Consider the following 25,682-nt stretch of genomic DNA (forward strand, 5'->3'; position numbering starts at 1 on the left):
ACAACCGAAGATCGTGCCTTCGCCTTCTTTCGGTTCGAAAGAAACTTTGGAAACTCGCGAGTTCCCACTTTTAACGAGATTTCGTAAAATTTCTGTATCGCAAACAAGTTTCAAGATTGTTTTCGAAGTTGGAAACGAAGGAAACATCGAACAACGCGTGCCGTATCGTTCTCCGACGTATAAAATAGAAGTAATTTTCCATAAGCTTAGCAATTGAAAGATTGACTGGCTCGAGAACGACACGAATCACGTCCACACCATCAGAGAGCTTCCTCTTCCACCAATTCGGCGGAAATTAAATTTTTTTATCGCCTTCTAACGGCCTAATCGCGACTAATGTATAGCCTGCCTCGAAAGATCGAACGATTTTTACAATTTCGGCGAAACCTGAGCCGCGCAAGAGAAAGATGACCCGATAATTTCGCCTACTCGCCAATCTTATCGACCGAGTATCGTCTCCTCGAATTCGCCAATGTCAAGTTGTCGACACGTTGGCCCGTGGATTATACGGTGACAGAACCGACGACGGGGCAAGAATTCCCCTTCGTTTTTTCTCACTCTCTCCTTCCTTTTTCAACGTGCATCCTTCACGCTCCTCGACGGATAACGGAATTTTTACGCTGCATTTTTTAAAAAAGCATCGTTATCGATTATTATTGGAAGAAGAGCAAAGGGAGGGAGGAGATTACGGTTGTTTTGTTGTGAACAGCGATCGAACAGCGCCAAGTCGATATCGTCGTGATAAACATTGGGCAACCGAGGGAGATAACGAGGGAGATAAAAGAGAGATTGTAAGAAGATTCGAGGATAGCGAGCACTTAATTAAAAAAAAAAAAAAAATCATATCACATTTTCGAGACACCATTCTTCTTTTACTTTTTTTACACCTACTTTTGATATATCGATCATCCTTTTCGAGCGAGCAACTGGATTTCGACTCGTTCCATTCTTTCCCCTCGAATTTCAGAGGAGGGCCGAAAGAATATTTCCCTGTTTACTTGAGGGGATTTGCCTTCGCGGAATGGACGAAGGCCAGGAAACGGGAAAACGAGGCATCAAGATACGATGTTGGTTGGCCGAAAGTGGGAGTGATCGCGGCCTCCGTCACGTTGGAAAACTACGTGATGGATCAGTCGGTGTTCGACGTACCCGTGGCATCCATCGTGGCATCCTCTCTCACTCACTGAAACGAGCCAGCACAGGGAACACGAACGCCGCCACGTGGTCGCCATGCCGTGGAACAGGGTAAGGTTATCGAGGAAGGAAGCGTGGATGCCCTCTCGCGTGGGTTTCAATTTCTCCTCCCCCCTCCTCTCGCTTCGTTCGTTGTTGGAAGGATTGGAAGGAAATTGGTCGAGATTCGGGTTTGGAGAGAGAGAGACTTTTAAGGCTTTTTCAAAGTTGAGGGGAAGGTGAAGGTCGGATAGATATCTGTTTTATTTTTATTGCTATCAGTGATAAGTGTTTTAAGTTATTAAGTCGTTGGATAAAAGCGTTGTAAAGACGAGATCTTTATTCGTTTTTCCTCCTCACTTCGAAGAGATATGGTCATTCGTAATCTCCTTTTATCCGTGTCTTTTAATTTTTAACGCTTTCGAGCGAAGTTGTGCGAATGTAGTTGAACGTAACGAGATTCGATCAAATTCGATATATTTGCTTCTCGAGTTATTTTCATCTTTTAGGGCACGATCGACGGATATGTTGCTGCTTCTCGATGGAAGGTCGCGGAAAACGGATTTCGAAAATCGTGAAAATTGCCACGCGAGGGAACGTGTCGAACGCAGGAACCGTTAACGAGCGGAAGTGTTGGTTGGAAAAGTTTTTCAGCAAGAGAACCAGATAAGATGGAGGTTAACTTGTAAAATGTACAATTTTGATCGGTTTAATAACAGATGGAATATTTTATTTTCTTTTTTCCATCGAAGCTGTTCCACCTGTTGTATTTCTTTTTTTTTATATAAATAATTAAATACTCGTTAAAGGGGTATTAAATCAGGACGATTTCCATACAATTTCAACAACAACAACAACAAAGAAAATACGAGTTCACAATTTTAAACCGACTAAATTCTCCTTCATCCTTTTTTGAATCGAACTCATTTCATTTTCCTTTCGAACACGTGCGAGCATAATACACGTTTCCAACTCTATTTTTAACCGGTGGAAAAATTTAATTTTATCGCTATCCAACCAGTGCAAAAGTTTTAAAAACTTTTCCAGTGCCTTTCGAGTTACACGTTTTATCATAGCCATTTTATCGTGAATCGTGGACAGACACTAAACCGGCCGATTCGAGGAAGAACAAATAATCGATTGAAATCCGTCCAACTTTCCTTCGATGGGAAACGCGTTTTGTAACGCGTCAGATCCGCTAAACATCGAGTTAAACATCGCCCTAAACTCGAAGGATCGACAGAGTTGGCCCCGTCCATTTATCCGCGCATTTTTCGCGACCACAACCAGTCCTTCGACCGGTTCTCCTCCCCCTCCTCCTTTCGTACGGTTTAACCAGTTTCCTCGGATAAAGACGGGCGACGAGAAAACGTCCGATCCCTTCGCGACTTTTCCCTCCATCGATTAGGTTTCCAGCCGTTCCAACTTGGATGTAAGAAGTTTCGAAGAAATTGCGCGTCTAACTGAGCAACGAATCGAGGAGGAATCAATACGTACACTCCTCCTTCCTTTTTTCCCCTCTGCAGCACGACAAGATGTCTCGACACAGCCAGAAGGAGGCCGTGTTAGAATTCCTCCTCCCCTTCCTTTTCATATATATTTCTCTCCCGAACTGAAGAGAATGAAACGTTTTCCAGGTACTGGTGCAGCTGGTGCTGGTGGTGCACGGATCGCTGCTCGTCCTTGTTGCTGGAAAATCCAGTAAGTCTTCCGCCTCTTTGAGATGATCGCGCCTCCGTTGAGCCGCTTAGGGACCTCGAGATCGGGTTTAATAAACTCCCTCCGCCGATTTATTTAACTTCTTATGCTTCCATCGAAAATCAAGATTAAGATGTCGTCCTTTGCACCTTCGAATTTTGTAAACACGGGGGGGAGAGATCACGACGTTATTGATCGGCCAGTTAATGAATAACGAACCCGCGATTAATCTGTTTCTCTCTTGGAGCTACGACTAGCTACATCGATTTCTCTCCGTTTTCCATATTTCGTGAAAAGAAGCTCCGAAATAAGTGTCTTATCTTTCTCATTATTCAGTTCCACGAGTGATCGACCAGGACTTGGAGAGATACGAGCCCCTCGAACAGGAGGATCATCAGGGTGCAAGGGTCCCTTTCAACCTGGAGGAGACTTACGATCAAAGCTTCCGGCCGAACAATTTCAACGGTAGCTGGAAAACGGACAGGGAGATCCTTTATTCGGATAACTACGTGGGCGATATTCGACTGTTCGATGTGACGAGCGGAATCAGCACCGTTCTCCTCGATTCCTCCGTCACGGTACGATTTGCTTCCCTTTCTCGCGGATTACCCTATAAGGAACGATTTATAGTAAGCGATCGATAGGAAGAGAGAGATCCCGAGAGGAGAAGAGAAGCAGAGTGTGGACTTTGATTATTTGGGCAAATTTTCGAGGAAAAATTTCGAGTTTCAATTTCGAGGACAAATTGCGTATTAATTAAACACGGTTTAATTAATCCGTCATGGAAATTCTCCTTCAATAGGTGTCGAATCGTTGTTGATTTAACAGAGACACGCTCTTAGTTTCACCGCTCAGTTCTCCTTCGCCTCTCGTTCGATAACGTTCGCAGAGACTCTTAGATACAACTCTATCGGCATATAATATACACACATTCGCGGATTTAAGTATTTAGATAGAGATTTCTCATCGGAGAATTCGTCGTATACGAAATCAATAACATCGATTCATTCCGGCGTATTTGCCTTTACGTGCCATATATTCGCTCCTGAATGTCGATTACTACCGATGCGCTATTAGCGTTCATTTCCTGTTACCATTATGTCGATGAAACGGGACGGTTAACGGATCGAATACCTCGTGATCGTTTCTCTTTCACGAGGTATTTTCAACGATTTTATTATTGTTATTATTATTATTTTGTTTCTTTCTTTTAATTCACGTTTCTCGACTCACTCACTTTTCTAAAACTCTCCCCTCCCCCCCCTAATTGACTGTATCGTGTTTTCAGGCCGATTTCGATAAAGCGACCGTAATGTTTTCTTTCGACAATTCCCACGTTGCCATTGGCCACGACTACGTAAACGTGAGTTTTTTCCTTTTTTTTTTGCAAATAATGCTAATCAATAATGCGATTTGCTGTTTTTCCCTCTTTTTTTTTTTTAATTTACCATTCCCTTTCTGGGAACGTTTTCTAGGCATTTCGATACTCGATATACCAAAAGTGCACCGTGTACAACATTAAATCCAGGTGAATTATCTATCTTTATATTACCTTACGATCGTAAACGCCGCTGATAAATCAAATTTCGAAACGATATCGTATCGTTGGCAATAATGATAATATTAACGTCACGATACATATATACAAATATATATATATATATGTATATATGTATATATACTTGTGTCACGAATGAAAAGAATTGTTGCTTGGAAATAATAAAATTTCGCGAAAAAAAAAAAAAAGAAAAAGCAAAAACTATTCTCCCTCTTATAAAAATTATCCCTTCTCCTCCTTTTATCGCAGAACGTACACGGATATCGCGAATGGCGATCGAATACCTCTGTTCAAATGGTCGCCCACGAGGAACGCTTTGATCTACGTTCACAAGAACGATATCTATTATCAGGTGTTCCTCGAGGGTGGCAGCCACGTGCGAAGAATAACCAACACCGGCGTGCCGGACGTCGTCTTCAACGGGATACCCGACTGGGTTTACGAAGGTGAATCGACAATGATCCTTGAATCGAGTAACAAACGAATATTAACCAATGAACTTCGCAGAAGAGGTGCTGGCTTCGCCTGTCGCGTTCTGGATCTCGCCCGATGGCCAACATCTCGCCTTCGCCACGTTCAACGACACCGGCGTGCACGATGTCGTAATATCCAGATACGGCCCCCCTGGAAACTTGAAGTATCAATACCCGGAGGAGGTGAAGATAAAATATCCAAAGGTATGCGATTAAAATTAATGAAATTGTAAAAATAATATAATTATTTTTCTGTTTATTATACCTGTTTGCAAAACGATATATGATAAAGTTTGTAAATACTACATTTCTTTTCAAATTCTAGGCGGGCACTACGAACCCACTCGTGTCCCTGAGCATGATCGACTTGCACGATCCCTCCTCGAAGTCGGTCGATCTTGGGCCGCCTGTCGATGTCGTTGGAGCGTGAGTATCACAAAAATCGAGCGACAGATCTTGTTCGATACGAAGGAGAAGGAATTTTCCGGGTATTCGTTCGCAGAGACAACGTTCTTTACACCGCGAACTGGAGGAGGGACGGGGAGTTTGTGGCGACGTGGACGAACAGGGTGCAGAACAAGGCTGAAATAGTGGTCTACGACACGAAGGGTAACGCTAATAATATTTATTACGAGGAGGAGACCGAGGGTTGGCTTCGTATCCAACCGCCCCTCTATCACAACCAATATGTGATCATTGTGAAGCTTCAAGACTCGGGAACGAAGGCGGGACGGTTCCTGCACGCGACCAGGTTCGAGTATAAGAACGGTGTGCTACGAGGCGAGACCGATTTGACCCCAGGAACGAGGGAAGTCGTCTCCCTGTTGCTCGTCGACCACGCGAGGAGCACGCTCTATTATCTCGGCACGGAGCTCGATAAACCTTCCCACAAAAATTTGTACTCCGTGCAATTGGCCGGCGACGAGCCGCCCATCTGCCTCTCGTGCCAGCTTCTCACCCCCGAGGGTAAGCGTTTAATAAGCGTTCCAACAATGTCCAAGAATTATTTTTGTCCTCCATGAATAAACCAATGAGAGCGAGAGAGCATAAGTATTTTCCCGTTGTGAAACTGTAGTTTGGAAACTGCCATTTATTCAAAAATAACAGATTGTCATAAGCTACGCAAAGTAAACTTATTTCTATATTTACATTAGAATTGCATTCTAATTAGATCGAACCACACCCAATTAATTTCAATTAAAGTATTCTCATTTATGAAACGTAGTTTCGAGACTCGTTAAAATAGATTCGATGGTAAAAATTGTAATTTCTCATCAGGGAACCACTGCACTTACGCGTACGCCTACTTCTCCGTGAACGGTTCGCACTACGCGTTGTATTGCGCCGGCCCTGATCCAGTGTTTGTCACGATCATGAACGCCAACCACAGGCAGATCTTCATTTGGGAGGAGAATCGATCGTTGAGGAGGAAGCTGGCCGGCCGCGCGCGTCCGATCCTCAAGAATCTTAACGTGAACGCGAACGGGTACACGAGCAAGGTGAAACTCTACCTGCCCCCTGATTTCGACGAGAAGAAGAGGTATCCCCTGTTGATCAACGTGTAAGTGCTTCAATTTCTCCAGAATATATTTATCCTTCCTGGATAGATAACCTTCCTTGTGACGAAGAATCCATCCCAGGGTGATTCCTTGAAATTCTTAAAATTCCCCAGCTACGCAGGGCCGAACACCGTTAGGATCACGGAGGAGGCGACGTTCGGGTTCGAGGCGTACATGGTGACGAACAGGAGCGTGATTTATGGGCGCATCGACGGGCGCGGGTCGGCCTACAAAGGGAGCAAGATGCTGTTCGAGATCTATCGGCGGCTCGGCACCGTCGAGATCGAGGATCAGATCGCCGTCACGAGGCACGTTTCTTCGATCTCTCTTCCTTTTTTAACGCGTGATTTCCTCGCGGGGGGGAAATGTCACTGTCGGAGGGCCGTCTTCTTAGTCTTCAATTCTGTAATATTGAATTAGTTGTTTTCGGTTTCCTCTACTTCTTCGCTCCCTACTTCGTTCGTTTCCAAAGTCGGGTTTAAGCATTTTGATGAATATAAGATGCCTCTAATTGGCATCTTAAACTCACTTCTATATTATCAGTGGTAACAACACCCTTCTACATTGACATACGCCATATAATTTTAGATTTAAAATCGTATAAAAATGCAGAATATGATTCGCTAACAACTATCATATTTGCCCCATATTTTCTGTTATTCTTAAATTTTCAATTCCCTGAAGTATATTTACATGTCGCTTACCTGTATAATCGCTATCCTGCATTTTTATTATTATACATTATATTCGCATGAATAAATATATGTATAATATAATACAATAACATTCTAGAAGGCTCTTCTTACTTGATCGATAACTTTCTCAAATACAGATATAAACGGTTAAAATCTTATTTTTTGGAGAAGAAGAAGAAGCAAGCGTATATGGGTGAACGTGTTAAACAATTGAAAGAAAACGTTTTTTCCTCCTCAGAACCCTGCAGCAGAGATATTCGTGGATCGACTCGAACAGGACGGGGATATGGGGCTGGAGTTACGGCGGCTTCTCCACCGCCATGGTGCTGGCCACCGACACCGAATCGGTGTTCAAATGCGGCATCTCCGTCGCGCCTGTCACCTCCTGGATCTATTACGGTGATCTATCTCTCTTGGGATGGAATCGAATTCCATATATTTCTCACCGATCGTAGTTTTCTCCAACCGTAGATTCTTTGTACACGGAACGGTTCATGGGCCTGCCCACCCCCGAGGACAACCTGAGCGGTTACAACGCCACGGACGTGAGCAGAAGGGTGGAGGGTATCCGTGGGAAAAGGTACATGCTGATACACGGGACAGCGGACGACAACGTGCACTACCAGCAGAGCATGGCGCTGAACAAGGCCCTGGTGAACAGCGACATAATGTTCCAGCAGCAGACCTACACGGACGAGGCGCACGCGCTCGGCAACGTCTTCCCCCATCTCTATCACACGATGGACCGATTTTGGGCCAACTGTCTGGGATACTCGGTCGGATACCACTGACCCCGTTGTTTCCACGAATCGATTCGCGAATTTCGCGAAGGGGGAGCTCTCGAAATGGGAAAAAGGAAGGGCGTGTAATGGCGTGTAAGTTGGCTTCAAAGGGGACGCGAATCGATACGCGAAGAATGCTCGATGCGTGAGTAAGTGGGAAATGGAGGACGTGTATTATTTATTTCGTTCGTTCCTTTTTTCGTGGATATTTCATATGCGAATTTTTATCTCGTCCACCGAGATAAATCTCGTTGAAACGATTGTCAATAAATCCCTCGATTCGTTGTTATTATTATTTGTGAGTTTTTAAATTAATTAATTAATTAATTCGTTTGAAATGAGAAATTATTTGGACCCATGATATCGATTGATTTTCATTTTTCAGCGAGAAGATCGACGATCGACGGTTTAATTATATTTCAGAAAGTGAAGAATTATGAAACGTATTTTTTTCGAAAAATTCCGACACTCGAACCAAGATAAAAACCAAGAGATCACGATCGATGATACTCTCGTTTCTCTCTTTACTTTCAATACGCTTTTTCAATACGAATTGAATGAACAACGTGAAAGCGCATTCATCTAGAATCGAAGGATTTCAACCGGAAATTCGATTCATCGGTGACCATTTATTTTCAACTGTATCCACAGGGATTATGCGTATTTTTTTCCTTTCCTTTTTTTTTTTTTTCTTCTTTCATCAATTATCACTCTTCGCGCTATTGGAAAAGAAACCATATTGCTCGAGATAAAAAATAAAAAAGTCACAAATTTGACACAGTATCGATAAAACTTTGAAACTCTTTCCTCGGATTCAATCCCTTCAAAGGAAAAAGAAGAAACGTTCTTCTCCGCATCATCGGTTACCATTATTTATTTATTTCGAACGAGCATGCGAAACGCACAGAGGATAGACTTGTAATGTCATTCAAAACTGATTTTGTTAAATAGATTAAATTTCTCCATCCCTCCTCCACCACCAGTTGCAGCGATTACCAGGGGGTTGAAGAAGAAATCATAAACGTTGGAAACGAGTTGTTGGCAAACGCGTATAGAAGGAAAAATTGAGAGACGAATGATCCTCGCGTTTTATAACTCGTCTCTATTAATCGATGATTCGTCGTGCGAGCCGAGTTTCTTGTTTGCACGCTCTCTCTCTCTCTCTCTCTCTCTCCACACTCGCTGACCCAAAACGCTCTTTGCCTTTTTTCCCCTTCTATATCGTGTTCTTCTTTTTTCCGCGTTCCTGTTTTCACCAGTTTTCACTCCATGTCCTCGTATTTCGCTTTGCTTTCTCTTCCTACCATCAACGCTCCTCCTCCCCCTTTTTTTTTCACATCCTCCTCCGTTCTTCGATTCGGTTCATTTTCCGTCCGTGTATTCGTCATTCGTTTCCCTCGTCGATTTTTGCGCGGGTTCGTAACGCAACTGTACATTAATTCTAAGTTTAATTAGAAAGCGATTACATCCACCATTACGCGTTTTCATCCTTTTTCTTCCCCCAACTTTCAACCACTTCTTCCAACTCTTCCAACTTTCTCCGATTCTGCAACTTTGTTCCTTTTCTCTCTTTCCCTCCCTTTTCTTCACTCATCAATCTAGTTTTTCTCTCGTCCTCTCCTCGACCCCTTCGATTCCTTCTCGTAGGGGATAAGAATCTCTCGAGAGTGGAAATTTGCAGCGAAAACTTTGAAACTCTGTCTCCGTTCGAGACCGAATCCGGGCGAGATTAATATCGCGCGACGAACGAATTTATTATTGCAAAATTACTTTCATCACCGGCATCTTCTCGCCTCGAGAAACTTTACCTCGCAGAATATAAACAGTGGTGAAATTAATTTCACACGCGCCCCCAACAAGCTTCGTCACTCGGCTCCGAAACGAGATATTTCGTGATCCTGCTACGCGGTGATTTCCATCTGTGACCGATTCGGTGACCTGGAATCAACGAGAGAAAGAAAAATTCGACCGACGAATTCGTTTGACAAGTGAATCGACGATGAATCGAAGAATCGATTCGAGAAGATTCGAAAAATTTCGATTCCAACTTTATTAAACTTCGTTGAATATGACCGCCGATTAATTCCAACTGCACTATTGTTTCAAAGAGAGGAACGATCCGAAAATTTTTCGTTCGAGAAAATATGTTAGAAAAATTATTGAATTTACAATTAATAATTCTGGAATTGGTAAAACGAAAGAAGTGGAAAAACGAGTGGAAATTGGCTTGGATGTCTTTATCGGGCGATGAAATCGTCCGCCCACGCGATGGCACCCTGAACTGGGCTAAGGCCTCGCCGCGTATGCACGGCTTAAGCGCCGCTTTAATAACCGGGGAGCATCGCGAAGGGCGAGTTGGCACGCGAGCTGGCCGTTGATTTACAACCAGGAATTGTTCTTTCGTCGGATCGAGGCCGCCCTCCAAAAATTGTTTGTCCAATGATGCACCCCCCTTTAAACATTCGTATGAATGCCAGGGCGGGCGCTAGATTAGGGGATAAATTGCGCGATTCGTCCAAGATTAAAATTCGGGGCAGGGAAGGAAGGAGAGGAGAAGGAGGATGATTCTTTGCCTCGATTAAACTCATAATTCATTCTCCTCCATTAACCGTATGATTTAACAAAAATCCACGAGCGTTGCAATCCATTAATAACTCCTTGTTTCTTACCTCACTCCTCTTTTCTTCTTTTTTAAAAATTCCTGGAATTACCTTAACCTAAGCCTAACGATGATCAAATTTGTGATGCTAGCTTCCGACTAGACACGCATTTTTCATAATTTTTTTTTTTTTTTTATAGTAATACCATTTTTAATTGGAGGATTTGGAAATTGATTAATTCCATTAATATTAGATTTTGATTTATTACTATTATTATTACTATTAATAAGAAATTTATTTTATCCAAGACTAAGGTACAGCACGAACAGTCTATCCACCACTATCAGCTTATTATTATCACCATCTGTGGATTTTGCAATTTTCTCACTACAATTCTTCTTTAAATTATGATCAAATTTCATTATTTCCATAAACAGTATTTATCACAGCTATTTTACTTATTATGTCACTTTCACTTCTTGCTGGAGCTAGATTATGATACTATTATTTGAACGGAATTTTAATACGTCATTTTTTGAATCAACAGGAGGTGGAGATCCTATTTTATTTATTCTGATCTTTTGGCCATCCAGAAGTTTATATTGGCTCAACTTCTCAAATATTTCCCCTGGAATGTAATTATATATGACGACGTACGAGTGCAAATCGTTGCAGTGAAATACGAATATAAAATATACTTTGGAATCACAGAATTTGAAATTTGGGAACAATAGAGATACAAAAGAGGGACAAGTACGATCGAGCTAGCGAACCACGCTGCATTTTTATACGGTTTTAAATTTAAAATTATATCGTATGTGGTAAGAAGGGTGTTGTTGCGAATTTCCATCGATAATATACAAGTAAAAGCGAGTGATTCAGATGGTTAACGAAAACTAAGAAATATGATATATGAATGTATTTCCCAACTAAATTTTATTTTCCGTTGAGAAACTGAATCGAATCAAGGTTACCAATCGAGTAACAAAAGTTCCTAGACTAATGTAAATACACAAGGTGCAACAACAAGGTGTAGAATGAATCCTCCAAAAAGGAAGAAGGCAGACCCATTCGTCCAAAAAGAAAAGACGCGCCACGTTGAACGATCCCAGTGCAAATGCAAATCTGACGTCCAGAGACGTCCGACGACCATCGATTCCTCTCTCAGTGAGGGAGGGAGAGGAAGGAAGGCGAAGAGACGGTATCCGATGGGGATGTCTTCCTCTCTCGTCTCGCGTGGCGCGTTCACGCCACGATGAAAAGCGCCACACGGGGAGGGTGGCGTTGTTGGAAAGAGGGTTGACAATAGGGGTTGTACCCCGTTTCCTCCATCGACGGGAACACTTTCAACGCGGGGGAATAGACTTGGTTCCCTTTGTCTACCGATTCCTCCTGCCTTTTCAACCCCTTCTCCCTCGTTCCTTTTGCTCTTAAACTTTCCCCTCCATCTTAATTTCTGGTCGTGTTTCTTCTCTCTCTCTCTTACAATAGTAGGATTCGCGGAAGCCTAAGTTTAAGAATTTTTTTTTTTCCTCCTGTCGAGGAAAAATTGTTTCCTCTTCTTAATTTTCGATCGATCGAGTTTCAAGAGATCGGCAGTTTTTAAGAAATTTTCGTTGACACGGCCAATAAGTTTGCAATGGTGACTCAAAGTCGCGAAGGATGTGTTCAAAGGATGGTTTCCATTCCAAGTTTCGTGAAAGGGTCTCAACATCCGATTCTTGGCTATTCCCCGCGTGGGACAGCGGGCCGCCACCAGGGGCTGTTTCCACTGGACGGAAGAGGGGGCATCGTGCAAGTTTCCGGAACGTCTTTTCCAAGCTTTCAACGTCGCTCAAATATTCATCGACCGTCGGCTAATGTCCCACCCCCGATCGGACGAAATCCAGCTGAATCTTTCATGAACCGTCTCTCTCTCTCTCTCTCGCTATTGTCCGTAATTATGAATCCGTGACTCTTCAAAATGCTTCTTTGCGATTCCCAAAACGCAAATTCATTCGTATATGTATGTATATATATACAACTAGAGCCAGGAGTCTTCTTTTTCTATCGTCGCACATTTTAATACAACGATTATCCAATCCAGGAAGCAACTCAGGAAGGATTACTTTTCTTCGAGTAAATAAGAGAAGCCAACTTAGTTTTAGATTATTTTGTGTTTCATTAGATTGATCGTGGATTCTAAAAAGAATCTACTTTTACTAAATATGTAAAATATAAGGAATTATTATTCTTCTATCATACTTGAATGCAACGATTATCAGATCCAAGAAGAATTATTTTTCTTGTATCTCGAATAAATTGGAGAGGCCAACTTAGTTTTAAATCATTCTATATTTTATATTTTATCACGATTCAAAATTTATCTGGTCATATGATGGTCATGGGTTCTAAAAAGAATCTACTTTTAATAAATATATGGGATCGTTGCACATTTTAATACAACGATTATCCGATCCAGGAAGCAACTCAGGAAGGATTACTTTTCTTCGAGTAAATAAGAGAAGCCAACTTAGTTTTAGATTATTTTGTGTTTCATTAGATTGATCGTGGATTCTAAAAAGAATCTAGTTTTAACAAATATGTGGGATCGTTGCACATTTTAATACAACGATTATCCGATCCAGGAAGCAACTCAGGAAGGATTACTTTTCTTCGAGTAAATAAGAGAAGCCAACTTAGTTTTAGATTATTTTGTGTTTCATTAGATTGATCGTGGATTCTAAAAAGAATCTATTTTTAACAAATATGTGGGATCGTTGCACATTTTAATACAACGATTATCCGATCCAGGAAGCAACTCAGGAAGGATTATTTTTCTTCGAGTAAATAAGAGAAGCCAACTTAGTTTTAGATTATTTTACATTTTATAAGAATTACTATTATCATAGAATTTATATTGTTGCGATGAGCAACGTATATCCCTACGATTATCTTGCCAGATCGTTTCACTCGAATTTTCTAATCGTCCTTTTATTATTTATCGCTTCGATCGCTGGAAACACGAACCAAGCTTCGAAAAGTAAAAATGAACTATCCCAACGTTCCTCGATTTCACGAGCCATCCTCGACGTCGTGAGTCGCGTGACAAATCCATCTTGCCGGGTAGAAGAGCGCGAAGTTAGGCGCCAAGGAGAGGACTCAGCCTGGTCACGTGACGGGTGTTATCGCGGTTGGCGTGACGCGAACCCATCAATTACCCCCGATTCCTTCATCCTGGAATACCATCCTTGAACTATAAACCGCGTGGCCGCAACTTCCGATGCACCGAGTGTTTCCTCTCCTCGCCTCCCCCGCATCCGATTGTCGGCGGTCTGAAAAGGCGGCCGAGGAGGAAAAGGAACAGAATCGAATTCCGCCTCTTACGATTTTTCCTTCCTCTTTTTCGAAGAGAAATATTCGTAAATGGCGCCACAGAGGACAACGGAATTGAAAGTGTGCGCGTTTGTCCCATCGACGAAGAAACAATAATTCATGATTTGGAAAAGTTTGGATTTTAGAGGAGAGAGAAGGAAAGGGAGAAAGAAAAGAGGTGGATAAATTCCAAGAATCGCGATAACACCGCCATTGGTTCGAAGCAATTACCGCGAATACCATAATTTCTGGCCGTCGTTGGATGGATTTCGCGAGTCGCCATCACTTTAGGAGAAAAGGAAAAACGAATCCCATGCTTTATCCTCAACTTTATTAATTGCGTATTCAACGCCGAGAGAAAAAGAGAAGAAAGGGAAAGGAAGGGAGACGAATTACGCTTCGATTCCCTCTTTTTCGTATGAATTGTAACGAAATTACAACGAGAAGAACTCTTCCCTCGATCTCGTTTAACTGGGATACGAATGATACGCAGAAATCCGTAAATTCTCACCTACTCGAAAGCTCGAGCAAGAAAAAAAGAGAAACAGAGTTTCCCCTCCAGACGATCTAAAAATCATTCGCGGAAGGTTGGATTTTACTTACTCGTTATTTCTTACCCGATGGCAGAGGCCGTCTAACGACGTCGTTCGACGATCGGTGTGCCGACGTGGAAATCCCGCCATCGTTGCCCCATCGTGATCGCCGAATAAATGTCACTCCAGACAGCGAGAGACAGAGTGTTGGATCGGCACCAGCAATAATCCGGTTTGCTAAATTCGTTTAAATTGCTCCTTTTCTTAACGAATCTCGCTCGAGTCCCGTCCTTTTTCTTCCCCCTTTTCGACGAAGCTTGCGGCGAAAGGATAAATTCAAGCAGGATAAAGCTTTTTTATGGGGGATCGAGTATTTTTCCTCAATTGTTATTATTAATAGGAAAACTAAGTTAAAAAGATCGTGTCGAAATTTTCCTTATTTTATTGCCTCGCTTCAGGAGGCAGGATAAACTGTTTTCTATTTAAACTGAATTTTCTCGCTGGATAATTCCGTTCAGGTGGACTTAATCCTGTCACGAAGCGTCAACGAGGCTCGTCCTCGCTCGATACTTAAATTTCATTTCTTCCCCTTCGAGGAGGAAGGCGAATTTTTCCGGACAACTTTTCCTTTTCGATAAATTCCACTCTTCGAAATACTCTCCCGATCTTTAAAAATTGCCGCAATTTTCTTCGAAATCGAGAGGATCGATCGAAAAGGATGGAAAAAGAGTTTTTATCGCCTATTTTTCGATACCGTGCGTTGGAAAAAAAAAATGGTAGGGTGATAGATTAATTGAAAAATTGTCGACAATGGAGGGCGGACATTTTAGCGGCCGATTGTATATATATTTTAGAGGGAGGGTTGACGGGTGTCGCGATGTCCCGTTCCATTGTCCCCGTTAATTTCACGTCAACCCCTATTTTTTCCCCTCCGATTTTAAAATCCGATCGAAATCACGTTACTCTCCCTTTGTCTCTCCTCTTTTGTTTCGGGAGGAAAAATTTTTGCGGGAAAAAGAGACGGTTCTTCTTCCTGCCCCGCGAATGAAAAATTTCCGCTCATTTGTCTGTTTTTCTTTTTTTCTTTCTTTCTTTCTTTTAAAGTTTCTTCGAAAAGGAGGATGAAAGAAGGAGTCGTCGAGCGAGTCCGACTTTAAATCGTGGCGCAATTTGTCGCACGGGGAAATCAACTTGACGCTTTCTCCCTCCCCGTTTCTAAAATATTTGCAGTTTCGTTATCATTTTAGACGATCCGTGCCTCGAAATACGACTCGACCGTTTCATTATTTCGTCACTTTTCCAACGAACAGTAGGGATAGGAATTTTTGCTTTCAAATTAAGAAATTGGCCAGATATTCTCCGTGAGAATGGGCAAAACAAGTATAACGTTCTACTAAAAAGCATCTAAGCGAAGAAAAATGCTCCTGAGAGAAAGAAAAGTGAAAGTATAAGAAATAAGCGAAATTACTAGCGACGACTGGTTTACGCAGTGATAAACAATAAATAAAACATTGGGGCTGAACGGATATATTTCAATTATAACGCGTCGACGTTTCAATAATAACAAAATTATAACAAAAATTTTAATATTCAAGAGAGGATATCGCGTGCAACCGACGAGGAGCACATCGTTATTCCGCGCGACATTATCACGGCCCGTGAATTCGAAGCTTGCGATCAGAAACGTCCGTCGAAAGGCGGATCGTAAATCTTCTCGCTCGGTCACGCAAAAATGGAAAGTCGCGGATCCAGCCAGAGCTCGCTTGGCAAGGATCGATTTTCGCGGGAGACGTTGCACGCGCATCCTTGACTCTGCCTTCACCTTTGCCGCCCCCGGGGCCAAGGGCGCCAGGTGCACGATTAATCGTCGAAGAAGTTGGCCGCCCCAAGGTTAGATCGTCAGATCGAGGGTGGATCGATTCTTTCGAGAAGTGTAAAAAGGAAGTGCTCGGGACGAAGTTTCGGTTTGTTAATTGCGCCATTTGGCTGCGGTTCCAACATTCGATTCAAACAGGTGCAAAAGCAAGGTGTTAGCGTGGCGACGCAGCGGCTTCTATTCTATCCTCGTTATAAACAGGGGGAGGAGAAACTCGTCGAGTCTTATTTGCATCGGCACAAACAACGTCGGTTGTTTGTCATAGGGCGATAATTGCACGCGTTCTTAATCGTCGGGGGTTGGAATTCGTTTCATCGCGATAACGGTTCGCGTAATTTATCAAAGCTTGGAGCCTTGGCGGCGGCCAGCCATCTTGGTGGCGCATTACGCCTGGATCGTGTGCGCCGCGCACTTGGCGTTCGCAGTTAGCCCTCGAATCGAGGGAAATGTCAAATTTCAACTTCAAAATCGCTCGTTAGAATCGATTCCTCCCGCGTCTCTTTGCGTCATTAACAAACGTTCGATGTTTCGTGTCCACGAGAAGAGGAAACGTTAAAATTAAAAATAATTCACGACAACACCGTTCGTAAAACAAAGTATTCGAGGCTTGGAATCTTTGCTTTCATATTCATACAAGATACGAACCGTTTCGCTTCCTAAACTGGAATGCAAAAAGTAAGACTGGACTCTTCTTAAATTCGAATTCGGTTTATTTGCGCGGCTCGAGACAATTTTTCTCGAAGGGAAAATAAGCGGTCGAAAATTTCGCATAAATTCGAGTTGGTTAAAGTTCGATTTATGACGCAGACGGAATCCGTATTTCCGTCCACCTATCTATCTATCTTTATTATCGTCCGTAATGCGATTGCGAGGAATTTCGAAATCTTTATCTCGCATCGCACCGCTCGAATATTATTAGCATAATAACGGGGCTAAGCCGCGATTCAGGATTTTATGTCCGATCATATCGCCGCTTCGAAGGTCGTGAACTATTCTAGGGATTTTCTTTTTTCCCCCAAGCCTCGTTCCTCTCGCCGTCTATTTACAAAGAACGAATTCTCGAAGGAAATTTCATTCGTAATTGCATACGATCTCTCTTTCGATCGAATCTTTCTCGATAATTAAAATTGTTATTATTATTATTATTGTAATAATTGCAAAGAAATTAAATCCAGTCCAATTGATGAAATGCTACAATCGTACAATTTTTCGTATTTATTTTATCAAAAGAGAGAAAAGGGACGGAGAAAAAGAAGAAGAGAAGAAATAAAGTATATATTGAATCGAAATTAAATATTTCGCGCTCTCATCGGATTGTTTGAATCCGAATGAATTTTGTGGCGAGACGTTGGACGAGAATCCTTCATGATGACACGTGGGAGGGGGTGAAGAGTCCGAAGAGGAAAAACGAGAAAGAAGAAAAGAATTGTGGAAAGGAAGGAAGAATAGAAACTTGGGAGAATCGATAAGATCGAAATAGAGGTGAAGGAAAGGTTGGAGAAGAAGATTATATAAGAAGAAACGGATTAAAGTGGGAAGAGAATAATGGAGTCGGTGATCGAACAGAGGAAATATCGAAATTTACGCAGCAAAGAGAAACAAAAGAAAAAAGAAAGAAAACAAGAGACGAGAATAACGAGAAATAACGAGGAGCAACCGTTGTTCTCGAGGAGATGCCCGATATCTCGAGGAAACTTGGAAAACCCCGAGGAGAGCACGTTGGCGAAGAAAGTTTTTTCGGCAGAAAGAATAAGATAACCACGTTACCCGAGCAGGGGGGGGGGGATAAAGATAAAAACGTGAACGAAATCTTGGGAGAGGAGAAAAAGGAATATGAACAACCGGGTCGTGGGAAGCGCATTTAAAGAACGAAATTCAAAGGAAGATGTAAAACCTCGTAGGAAGTGAAAAATTGAAAACGAGGCGGTTGCAAGGGAAGAGAAGATAGGCGAGAAGATGCAAGAAAGCGAGCAAAGCGAAGGACTGGATGGGCGCGTTCGAAAACACGGATCTCCTTCTCTCGCGTGAGCAGGTGAGGGGCGAGCAGGAGGGGGTAGAACTGCGTCCACGGTGGGAAGAGAAGAGGGGATCCGAAAAGAGAGAGCGAGGAGGAGGTGTGCAGGAGAAGAGAGGCAGACGCGTGGAGTGGTGGCGAGAGGAGGGAGTAGGAGGAGAGCGAGGCTGCGGCGTAGCCTCAGTGCCGGCGCAGTGGCCGGGCCATCGTGTCCTGTGCCTAGTTCTCTGTGCTCTCTTCTCTCTGATCCTGTTCGACAGCCGACCACCAACCATCATCACCACCTCCAGACACCTCGTCCTTCTTATCATTTTACCCTGGTGCGTGGCCCTGTCCGTCTCGAACATCCGCCTCGGTGTGATTCAAGTCGATCAACCACTTTTCCTCTCTCTCTCTCTCTCTCTCTGTCTGTCTGTCTGTCTATCTGTCTCTCTCTCTCCCTCGCTCTCTCCACTCCTCTCGCCTCCACGATCCTTCGATTATTCCCCTCTCGCTCACGAAACGTGCTACTGCTCGCTCCCTTCCTCGTCGACGTATCTGGTATTCGCGGTCCAAGAAGTGGTGGTGTGAATAGAACGTGACATAGAACGAGGAAGAATTCGTGGCGAATGAAATTGTGAACAACTCCTCGGTGAGAGGATCATATTTCGGTTCATATTTCTGGTGGTTTACATATATATATATATATGTATATATATATCCCCTGTTGTTGATATTTACTCTTCGTGCGAGCGTAGCAGGGAAGGGAAGAACCGGTGGAAGAAAGAAGGCAGGCTGCCGGGCAGCAGTCGGGAGGATCACAGGGCGAAGAGGTGGGAGCCATGCCGCCCGGGCGAGCTTCCCTCGAGGTAGCCAGGATCGTCCGGCATCCCTGTTCTTCCACGGTGCTACCGCGTTTTCATCGCCTCTTTTGAGGTAAGAATCTCTCTCTCTCTCTCTCTCTCTCTCTGATCGAGTGCGAGCGACGAGGAGAGAGATACGCTCGAAGCGTTGTTCCAATTGTTGTCTCTTTCCTTCTCTCTGTACCGTTCTTGCGTTCCACCAGAGAGAGAGAGAGAGAGTGAGAGAGATGGTGGAGAGTGCGGAGTCAGTTTCACGGAAAGTCGTTTCTCTCCGTAAAATAAAATACAGTGGAGATTGCAAAGAGTTGTTGGTATCGACACGTAATTTCGTGATATCGAAGCGCGTTGGTATCGATGGAAAGGATCGTCGGGAAAGGTCGTCGTCCGAAAGTCGACTTTGTTGACATTCGTTTCGAGAGTTTCGGCCAGGTTGGCCGACAGACACACATGTTCCAATCGGGGGGAAGGTGGAGTCGGTTCAATGAAGTCGGTTCGCGCCGCCGCCTTCTTTTCGCCCAGAAAAATCGGATTTAATTTTCTGGAAAAGCAAAATTCAAACCAATTCCGCGTTCCAGCACGCTTTCGAATCTCTCAAAGCGTTCCCCGAAGAAAAATGAATCTGTTAAATGGCTCGACTCGTCGAATTTCCGCAAAGGGAGAGAAAGAAAGAGGGAGAAATATACGTTTCGAGTATCCTCGTCTTCCAAAGGGAAAAAGACAGCAGTCTCCTCGACAAACGGCCAACAATTGACCCAAAAATTTCCCCGGTTTAAGAAGCCACGCTCTAATAAATTTCTGGAGGAGCCTGTTCGACGGCGGAATTCTTCGCCCGGATTCTTGGCGAGCGTGTGCGTACGCGCCACGATAACTCATCCTCGTCGTATTCGGTGAGACTATCGTCCTGCTACGCAAATTTTGCCAGCCAAACTAATATAATCGAAAGACTTGCGAAGATAAAATTTCCAAATTTTACACGAATCTCGAGAAATTCTCTTTCCCTCGTATCGATTTTTACGTGGGATGCAAAGAATCATTCCGCGTTTCTCCGCGAAAATTGTTACGAAACTTTCGAACGCGATTCGAGACCGTTCTTTTTCGGAGGATATTCAATTAATTGCCTTTCCTCCAAAACTATCATCCCACGTTACGAATTCGTGATTCGATTCGAAATCCGTAGACTTTTCGCGGCGACCGAGCAACAGATTTCATTTCGAGGAGGAAAGGAGAGCACGGCGAAAAGAGAAGGGAGAAAAGGAACGAAAAGGCTCGCTTTGTACGCGATCCCCTTTCCATCTCTCGATTTTTCCAGGCGGAGTCGAGCTTCCTGCGTGGAAAGAGACAGAGCAGTGCCCTCTTTCTCCACTCCGAGAGTGGAGCTCTATTCGAATGGATCACGCGGCCATTTACCTGGCCCGGATCGATTCGAATTTGTTTCCGAGATGGAGGTGAAATTATATATTTTTAAATCCTCCTCCTTTTCTCCTTTCCTCGAATTCGAAGAGGATATTTAAGGATTTTCGTAGAAATCGAATAGCGAAGCAAAATTATCATTATTAATTGTAAATTCGTCTGCAATCCTGGTTTGAAATTGTGGCTACACGAAGAGAGCTTGGATATACAATATTGAATATGTATGCGTGTTATAAACATGATTAATACCGGGCAAAATTGGTTAAATAATTCTATCCTATATATATATATATATTCTACCATCATTTCTCGTACAATATTATGCGAGTAAATCACATTTCGCTTTGAAATTCGCTCCCCAAATGATCCGTAAACGTTTCGAAACCGTGCTTTGTCCAACTCGATTCGAGGATATCCGACGTCGAAACGGTTGGTAATGCGGTTAATCGCGTCTCAATTTTCTTACTACCCTCTCTCTCTCTCTCTCTCTCTCTCTCTCCCTCTCTTTCGTCCACTTCGAACTCTGTCGAAGGAAAAAATTCGTTAAAATTTACACAGAGATCCGAAGAGAGATTTTCTTGGACGAATAAGATTAGCTTGCTCGAGGCTGGATCGTGGCTAATCAAATTAGCCCCGGGATAACGTGGCTAATTCGGACGTCTTCGCGTTAATTCGCGTTGATGTACGATCATTTCACCACCACCCTTGCGTCCTTCCATTGCGTCGGGGAACATGGGACGGGTTCGACTCGGTGGAAGAACGTAGCCATTTTCCTTTCTCCATGGAGGAGGAGAGGGAATAAAAGTCACGATCGATGATCTCGAATTATTTCGAAGAAAGCAAGTCTCGAGTATTATAATTTCGTTTTCTTTATCCACAACGGAAGAAATCGCGCGTCGATTCGAATTTATCGATACACGAATTTCTGCGTGGAAAACAAGCGTAACAAGCTTCTCATTCGGCGATTCCTCGAAGGCGCGATTAGCAGCGATCGAATGGTTCATCGACGAGGAAGGGGATAGCGTGTCGAGGTGTTTTCAGACAGAGGTTAATGGAATTCGTGTGGAATTCGTAAAGACTGGGAATAGCCTGATTAAATTTTCGTCCCCGCGCACGACGATTTGTATCCTCCGCGAGAAAATTCGAGGAAATTCGAGAAGCGGCAATTTCGAAGCGAGCGATGGAATCGAAGGAATTAACCGAGGCGTGGAATTATCGATAACTCTGTCCGATGTTTACGATATAAATCGAAAACGATTTCCGCTCAATGGTCGAATTCGAAAGTCTCTCGTCGTTTCAGAGATACGACAACGCTCGATTATATTGGAGGAATAGGCGAAAAATTCGGAGATACGTTTTTAACCTTGCCTTAATAAAATTTAATAAAACTACGTGTCGAGGGTCTCGTTTAATTAAGAATTCAATCTTGAACGCTTCAAGATCCTAAGGCGACGACCTGATATAATTACGTCGAAGATGATACGAAGACAAGGGGCGGATACTTGCACCACTTGTACGATATTCGAAGATTCGACAACAAAAATTCTCATCCCTCTACCATCTTTAGAAAATCACTGATCGAATCGTTTGGCTTAACCTTGTTATCCCATGATTTTTCAAGCTGTGCACAATCCGAAGGATTATAAAATCTTCCGTAAACGAGTTAAGCGAGTTAAACGTAAACGCTTTGAGAGCGTCGTATGGTAATAAGAAAAAAAAGGGGATTCTAAAAGAGAGATAACCGAGTTTCGTCGGGGATAATACCTTCGTTCGAAAGTATCTTTTCCTCGAAATAAAAAAGGAGAAAGGGACGACTCCCGGTTGGAATTTCACCCATCGGCAATCACCCCCTTCTCCATCCTTCGACGAAAAGTTTCGCGTGGAATCTTTTCCCAGGAGGAAGGAGGGGGGACCACTTATCCACGTCACGTGTCACTCATGAATAATTTCCGGCCTTCGTTCCATTCATATTTCATGACTCGACCCGTATGTATCGGCGACATAAAAGTTAAGAAAAAAATATCTTTCCCCGCGAAACGATTATTTCTCCGATTATTGACAGAGGAGGGCGGGCGGCTTTCGTCAGAAATTTCGAGTGGAAAAAAAGAAAAAAATGCGTGGCAATTAAAAGCTATTACTATCGTTTCGCGAATTTTCTCCCGCGTTATTTACTCCTCTCCTCGTTTCACTCTCGTAAAAAAAAAAGGAAAAAAAAAGTCCTCGTTAATTGTAAATTCGTCATCGCTCGAAAACGCGGGAACTTTGTTTTCTTCTCATCTCTTCCTTCTTCTTTTCTCGAATCGAATTAAGGGATCGAGGAGACAAGCGGAAACGAATACGCGGTCGTCCAATTGTTGGGGAGAGGAGAGGAGAGAAGGGGTGGCAACGGCAGAGAGGATATCGCGGAAGAATTGCCGATAATGAAATCGAGATCGGTTTTGTATTAAAACGCGAGAACGAGCTCGGTTTATTTTTCCCGCCCCATAGGGAATTTTTTTTATTCCTATATCCTCCAGTCCATCCCCTCTCACGCGCCTCGTTCAAGACATTTATGCGCGCTTTGTTCACCATATTCTCCGAAAATCCAGGGAACGAGCGAGAAATTTTTACGCGAAGTTGTACATTTTCCTTCGATTTCTTCTTCGAACAATCTCGAAACATTCTCCTCGAGATTTTTTTTCAAAAGGAGATTTTCAACGAGGGGCAAATACGTACGATTCGCACGCACACGTTGACCGAGGAAACAACGAGACGGAACAATGGCGGCGATGATATCTCGCCGGAGGAGCGTGCGGGCCAAGTTTGTTATCGCTCCTCCGAGAATTTCGCTCGCCCAACCTTGCTTCGCTTCCAATCTTGCCGGCTGTTATCTTATTATCGGCCGCATTGTTCCACGAGAGAGCGCGTCGTTTCTGAATCGACGTTTCTGGCCCCTTTTTGGTGGACAAGATAGGGACGGTCCCACGATTTTTGTGCAAATAGAATTCGGGTATGGTAATCGATGAGATTTTCTTCTTTTCTTCTTCTACAATTTCGTTCCCGAACCGAAAATTAACCGTTCTTCTCTAATCATCGGATCAATTCCAGTCTGGCTTGCGTTATTTTGAAACGAGCGGAGATTCGTTTCTAGATTCGTCGTGGTAGACGATGGGATGAAGGGATAAAACAAAATCGGTGCCTTGTTTTTTTTGCAAATTGTTCTTTCCAACAACAAGTCGCGAGACAAAAGAGAAGAAAAGTAGATGGGGATAAAGAAGAAGAAGAAGAATTTTGAAGGTTGTGCAAATTCTTCACACGGTTGCTCTCTTACGATTAATCGACTCAACGTTTCGAAAATTGATTTATGCGTATCTTTTTTTCTCTCGCTCTCCTTTTCAATTTGTCGGATTACGGCGAATTGGAGCTCGTTGATGGGGCCGCGTGTGTTTATTTCGTTAATTTCACACCACGATTGGACGATTTATCATATCGTGAAACTGGACCGCTTTATCATATTACTCTTCGTTTGAAGAGTAAACTTTCCAACTTGTTCGAATCCGTGATCTTCAGAATTCTTCGGAATAATATTAAGTGAGAGTTTGATCGAAAAATAAAACGATTCATACGAATCCCCATTTTGCCCGTTTCGTGTCAATGTATTATATTCGAACGGCGTTCGAGGTGAATATTATCTGTCATCGTTCACGTCAATATTTACGTCACCACGACATTCGATGATATCTCGCTAGCTTATGCATCTCTGAGAACGAGATCCCAGCGTATCTCCTTCCCAGAGATGTCGTTTTCGAAATAACGATAATCAGGATAGGGTGCAATTTTCCTTACTTAAAGCGTGCTCCTTCGAAACTTTTAACGCTCGTTTAACGAGTTAAGAGAGCTTCTACTCGTCCGATTAGCATCGTCGAATTTCGAAAGCTTCTCGAAAAATTTAATATCGTTCTCGAGTCGATTTCTCGAGCTCGACTCTTCGAGCCTTGCGCGAATAATTCGCACAATTATTTATTTATCGTCGAAAAAGAAAAAGACAAATTCTCGAATAGAAAAGATCAAGACCCCTCCGTTGGAGGAAGGGAAACTAAACTTCAATTTAAATTACGAACTTTAGGGAGGGGAAGGTTTAAGAAGGTTTGGGGCTCGAAAGTGAAATTTCATCTCGCTAATTAAAATCTATCCGTACGTATAAACGACGGGGGAGGGGATTGAGATTGAGATGATCGATTCCAAACTTTCCAACAACTTTCCCCTCCCCCCCCCCCACGATTAATACCCCAAATCGTCCTCTTCCACGATCCTTTCGCCCATCCTCGAGATTCGATCGAACTTTTTTCACGCACGGGATCGATAATTGTGTCGCAAGTTTCCTCAATCTTATTATCCTCCCTTTGTTCGAAAATTGTTCTCTTTCGATTTTCAATTTTGGCTCGATTAAACCGGTGAAACATTTTCGCAGTGAATTTTACCTCGACTTGAACCCCGTTACGATTATTATTAATTATCGCGAAATAAATTCTTCTTCTTTGCGGATCGAGAGTAAAAATTCGACTTGGAAATTGGCGTGAATGGCGGATTAATTGAACGGAAATTTTGCCCTGTTTTACACGAATTCGATGTATAATAAAGTGATAAAGCGGTTAAATATTTTTCCCGTTCCTGTCTCAAAGTGGAATTTAATTTGGGGAAACACTTTGTTCCCGAGATTACGGGAACAATTTACTACTAGCGGTAACTGTAATTGCTTTTATCTCAAACTTTCTCCCTCTTCTTCTCTCTCGAAGCGATCGTTTTATCGAGCAACGCGATTAATCAATCGTGGCTCCTCCCAATGTTTCTTTTTTGCTCGGGCGAAAATCGGGTCGGTTATTAAAAAAAAAGAAAAAAAGAAAAAGGAGAAACAAAAGAAAACACGTTGAAAGTGTAGAAAAGAGGATGAATCGACATCGAAAATGAAAATTAATTAACACGCGATCCGTTAATCTCAACACTGTGTGTTTAATTGTAGCGACAATCATGGATACGCGCGAATTGACGAAACGAAATTGCTGGTTGCTGAGGCGAAAAGTGGTCGTAAAAACGATTCACTTCTTTTCCGATTAATTATCCACCTTTCAATCGATT

At 42.9% G+C, this 25,682-nt stretch overlaps 2 protein-coding genes across 6 annotated transcripts in view; both read left to right on the forward strand.

The window, feature by feature from the left end:
• The first annotated feature begins 1,137 nt into the window (after positions 1 to 1,137).
• Positions 1,138 to 8,276, forward strand: LOC100865726 (venom dipeptidyl peptidase 4). 2 transcript variants are annotated; one of them, XM_086915737.1, is made up of 13 exons: positions 1,138 to 1,245; positions 2,811 to 2,874; positions 3,208 to 3,449; positions 4,160 to 4,234; positions 4,347 to 4,399; positions 4,679 to 4,875; positions 4,937 to 5,106; positions 5,228 to 5,328; positions 5,405 to 5,868; positions 6,181 to 6,463; positions 6,575 to 6,769; positions 7,395 to 7,555; positions 7,628 to 8,276. In XM_086915737.1, the coding sequence occupies exons 1-13, from the start codon at positions 1,231 to 1,233 to the stop codon at positions 7,945 to 7,947; spliced, it is 2,340 nt and encodes a 779-aa protein (XP_086771863.1). In that variant the 5' UTR covers positions 1,138 to 1,230; the 3' UTR covers positions 7,948 to 8,276. The 2 variants fall into 2 exon arrangements, with proteins under 2 accessions (XP_086771863.1, XP_086771864.1); XM_086915738.1 differs by lacking the exon at positions 1,138 to 1,245 and adding an exon at positions 1,683 to 1,850.
• Positions 8,277 to 18,540: 10,264 nt separating this feature from the next.
• LOC100867195 (A-type potassium channel modulatory protein DPP6) overlaps positions 18,541 to 25,682 on the forward strand; it is an 82,708-nt gene continuing 75,566 nt past the window's right edge. For 3 of the 4 annotated variants that reach the window (XM_086915741.1, XM_086915742.1, XM_086915746.1), the window contains exon 1: positions 18,541 to 19,230. The gene's annotated coding sequence lies outside the window, so the exon portion shown is untranslated. The remainder of the gene's footprint in view (positions 19,231 to 25,682) is intronic. The other variant, XM_086915740.1, reaches the window with a different exon arrangement.

The sequence above is a fragment of the Apis florea genome, unplaced genomic scaffold, assembly GCF_048593485.1.
Source record: "Apis florea isolate Af1SG1 unplaced genomic scaffold, ASM4859348v1 contig_3793_pilon, whole genome shotgun sequence".
Taxonomy (NCBI): domain Eukaryota; kingdom Metazoa; phylum Arthropoda; class Insecta; order Hymenoptera; family Apidae; genus Apis; species Apis florea.